This window comes from Priapulus caudatus, unplaced genomic scaffold (assembly GCF_000485595.1).
Source record: "Priapulus caudatus unplaced genomic scaffold, Priapulus_caudatus-5.0.1 Scaffold309, whole genome shotgun sequence".
NCBI lineage: Eukaryota > Metazoa > Priapulida > Priapulimorpha > Priapulimorphida > Priapulidae > Priapulus > Priapulus caudatus.
In genome coordinates, this window is record NW_014577370.1 from 134,836 (window position 1) to 139,310 (window position 4,475).

Consider the following 4,475-nt stretch of genomic DNA (forward strand, 5'->3'; position numbering starts at 1 on the left):
AGGAGGAGGAACCTGCGGCGGAAGAGGAGGAAGCCCTGGTGAAGGAAGAGGAACCAGAAGCGAAGGAGGAGGAACCTGCGGCGGAAGAGGAGGAAGCCCTGGTGAAGGAAGAGGAACCAGAAGCGAAGGAGGAGGAACCTGCGGCGGAAGAGGAGGAAGCCCTGGTGAAGGAAGAGGAACCAGAAGCGAAGGAGGAGGAACCTGCGGCGGAAGAGGAGGAAGCCCTGGTGAAGGAAGAGGAACCAGCGGCAGAGGAGGAGGAAGCCCTAGCAACGGAGGAACCCGCGGCCGAGGACAGAGAGGAGGAGGTCACGGCGAAGGAGCAACCAGCGGAAGAGGAGGAAGAGGAGATCCTGGCTAAAGATGAGGACATACTGGCTAAGGAGGAGGAGGCCCTGGTGAAAGAGGAGGTCGTCCTAGAACAGGAACCCACGGCGGAGGAGAAACTCTTAGTGGAAGAGGAATCCACGGCAAAGGAGGAACCTGCAGTAAAAGAGGAGGCCCCTCCCACTAACTCGAACGCCTGGCCGACGGGCGAGGAGGGAAGCTGGGTGGCGCCACCGTTCCCGGTGGACGACCGCGCCGAGCAGATGACAGCACCACCTGGAGCCGACGAAGGCGGATTCTGCGACGGAGGAATTCCAGAATCGAGCGAATCCGCCGCGATGCCGGAATGCGATCGGAATCCAGACGGAGCAGCGGTGGCGCTATCTACCAGGCAGGATGAGTCGGAAGAGGCGGGTAATGGCGGAGGAGAAGAGGGAGGGAGGCGGACGGAGCTTCCTTCCGGAAACGCCGCGAGGGACGGAGAGTCTTCTTCCGTCGCCGCCGCCAGCGCCCTCTCGCTGGACGACGCGACCTCGGCGGCGCCCCCTGCTGAGCTCCCGGGATGTCTGCCAGAGGGCGCCGACTGTCGCGACGCCACGGCGACGGCGTCTGCCACGGAGGAGACCTCCTCTTCCTCGTCCTCTTCTGCTACGGCTCTCCCCCTCTCCACCGTCGGAGATGAAGGTCGGCTGGCATCCTCGGACGTTGCCGGCGCGTCCGGCGGCGGTCAACCGAACGTCGTCGCGGAAGAGACGTCGTTGCCGTCGGCAACCGACGACGACGACGACGAGTGCCAACCGACGCCCGAGCGGACAGACGACGGCGGATCGTCCGACTGCCGGCAGGTGGCAGCACCAGACGCCGCCTTGCCGGAAGCTTCGGACGACCGCCACCAGGGGGAGACGTTGACAGCGGCTGCTCCCTGCGGCGAACCGGCGCAAGAGGACGCCACTGGGCACGGTGGCGAGGATGAGGGTAAGCCGAAGTCCTCGTACTTTCGTAGATTGGTAGACTCAAGGCGTCGCACGTCGATGGTGAAGTTTTGTGCAGGGAGAGGGTGTTTTTTTATTGAAGGTAAGTCCGCAGGCAGACTGACAGGTGGGCGGAAGGCAGGCAGACAGGTGGGCGTGAGGCAGGCAGGCAGCCAGGTTGGCAGGGGGTGGGCAGGCAGACAGGCAGGTTTCTCCTAGATTTTATCTCCGCCTCCTTTTTCTTCTTCCTCGTCTTCTCCTGCTTCTTCTCCTTCTTCCTTTTTAATGGGCATCGTTACTTTAGTCTGTACCTGTTATCATTTCAGATGCAGCGTCGGACGCAGCAGTGGCGCCACCTGATGTAGTGACGTGCACGCCGGCGCTCGTGGAAGCACAGCCGGAGACTCCGAGTCCGCAACACGATTGAGACGCGTTGACGCGAGGAGCCATGCTGCGTGGAGCTAAGACGGACACGGAACAGAGAGACGCAGAACAGAGACACGGAACAGAGACACGGAACAGAGAGACACTGAACACATACACGGAACAGAGACACGGAACGTCGGCGCACGATGATCTCGTTCCATGCTCGGGGAGCGCGCCGTGCGTCGCCGTCTCGGATGCTCTTTTTTCTTTTTACGATTTCTTGCCGCGACTGCCCGTGAGCTCGTCGCTGCTGCACGATGCGTGGGGGCGGGCGAGGCGGGGTGGCGATACTGATTTTTTCCGGGAGGGGTAATGCACGAGGTCACATTACTGATACCCCTTCTCTATTATTACTATTATTATTATTATTGTTATTAATGGTAAATATAGCTTAGATGTGGATGAAAAGATTTTTTTCCCTCCACCCAGACCTTCGGGATTGGGACGACGAATCGACGTGCGTTACGTTTCCGCGGCAACGTAACCCCGTCTGATTTTCTTCGACGGACACGCGTTGGAGGGACTCTTATTTTGTTTACTTTTTAGTAAAAATAACCATTTGTTTTTTTAAATATTCCCCCTTTGCACATATAGGTCTGAATGGTTTGGGTTGATTTGACGTATTTATTACCCGAGGGGGGTTTATAACCCGAGGAGGAGGTGGGCGAGGGGGGAGTGCGCGGGTGAGGCGTTAGGATTGCCACGATCGATCCTAACTGTGATTTTTATATGATTAAAATGCAATCCTTATTTTTCGTAGCGTATCTGCCTTTAGCGGAGGTGGATCGGCAATTGGTGGAAGAGGTGTGTGTGTGTTTGTGTCAGGGAATCACGACGACAAGTCGTGATCATGTTACCGTCACCACTGGTGGCATTTCACGATCCGCGCACTTGCCCCTGCCCCCGCCCCCCCTACGTGGGCGTGTCGTCGCATTCGGGAGTGCCGCCCACCCAATGCCGACGGAGTTTACGATTTAATAAAAAAGTATTTGTAAAATTTTAGAGATTAATGGGGGAAGAGAGCCTCGCGCTCAACGAAATGTTTTGGTGCTCGAAATTTCGGCGGCCGAAGGTTGAGCAATAAATAGCGCCTGGCCCGTTGCGTTGCCGTAGCGACGGTCGGTGTCGTTCCAAGATGGCGCGAGTTATGTTAACAAGCACCGAACCATTGCATGCACTTTTGTTTTACGTTTTTCGTGTGACGTGATAAGGTGCGCGAGAATGGTATTTTGTTAGACTTATCGAGTTTCCTCTTTTTTATGTTTTGTTTTATAGTATTAAACTATATAAAAGATGCCTATCATAGTGATATTTGATTAAAATTTACTAAAATGGTTCTCTATATAAAAGTTTTGAGCACCCAAATGAGGGGAGCATCATAAAATGTCTACTAAAATTATGTGTCATAGGTAAACGGCGTGTATTACGAACTAAAATATTTTACTCTAAAATTTCGGAGTCACGTGTGCTCCTGCGCCCAAAAGTGTTTTCGACTTTATAGAAAGTTTTTATCGTGGTGTTTGGGGGATAGTGAAGGTGCCCCTGGATTATCACATTCTGTACAAACGAGGCCTAAAATTCTTTATAAAAAATTTCGCCGATAGTACGGCTCTATATATCTACGTGCGCGTGCCTAAAATCTTTTTTTGCAGCGATATACTAATATCAGAGTAAGCAGCGTTTAAAATCTTTACGGAGAAGACTTAAAAATCTTCTCAAAAAAAATCTTGAGATTGTCGGAGAGTGTGTGTGTGTGGGCTAGCGCGAGAGTAGTAACAAATGACGCCATCTTGTTCACGGTCTGGCCGCCGGTCTGTTAACCACATGGTGTGGGAGTGGTGCCGCTCTGGTGTCACCAACGGTGGACACGTCGTCGGTGACGTCAGCGGTTGCCCCTCGTCACTCGGTCGTGTGGCGATGGCTACGGGTGAGGGTATAGCGGGGTAGATAGCGTAGGAGCCAGCTTGAACAGAAGCATTCTGAGACGTTGTTGTGGACGAATCACCGAGACCGCGTCGTAGGGTTCACACAGTCGACGAAATTAACGAAATTCCTCATGCGAATCGCTATGGTCTAAAATTGAAATAATTGGCGGAATTCTCAACGTTCTGTGGAAAAAGTAAACGTCTCTGGGAAGGATACAATGACCTCGGCTATTGACCTTCGTCGTTGCCCTTGACCCCCGGGGGTCGCGCGGACTGATTTTGTACTCGAATGTTCTCCGCCGGCGGTAATTGCCATTAAAATAAACTGGTTTTTCTAACATCGCATCTCTACTGTGTTCTTTATCTGTATTCGGCGGATTTTGTAGACTACACGGTACATGTGTGTGCTTGTCACTTCCATTCTTTATATAGTGTAAAAATTTAAATGAATTGGACACGGTGAAATTCCCAACTAATACTATGGCAAGGTCGTACCCAACTCATTTTGGCCTGGGGTCAAAACCGTGTGAGGGTTGTGTTTTGGCTAGTTGATTGTGGGAAGTTTGCTATTGGCTATTAACCATGCATAATATCAAGGGTGAATAATGAAAAATTAATAGTGAATATATTATATAATTAACTAATTAAATTAATAGTGAAAAATGAATTATTCACCCCTGCATGACACTATAATATACTGTACTGGTGGGCAACTATATATACGACCCTTACCCCACTAGCTAAGTACGACTTGTTGTACACTGCACTATCTCCAGTGGGTGCCGGCATTTAGATGCCATTCAGAATTAAATTGCGAAAAGGCCGG

General features: G+C 52.0%; 1 protein-coding gene across 1 annotated transcript in view; it reads left to right on the forward strand.

Annotated features, from left to right (window-relative positions):
• LOC106808845 overlaps nucleotides 1-3,994 on the forward strand; it is a 23,259-nt gene extending 19,265 nt beyond the window's left edge. The window contains exons 16-17 of the mRNA XM_014811732.1: nucleotides 3-1,302; nucleotides 1,625-3,994. Of these exons, the coding sequence (XP_014667218.1) occupies nucleotides 3-1,302; nucleotides 1,625-1,725 (1,401 nt within the window). The 3' untranslated portion in view covers nucleotides 1,726-3,994. The remainder of the gene's footprint in view (nucleotides 1-2; nucleotides 1,303-1,624) is intronic.
• Nucleotides 3,995-4,475: the final 481 nt, after the last annotated feature.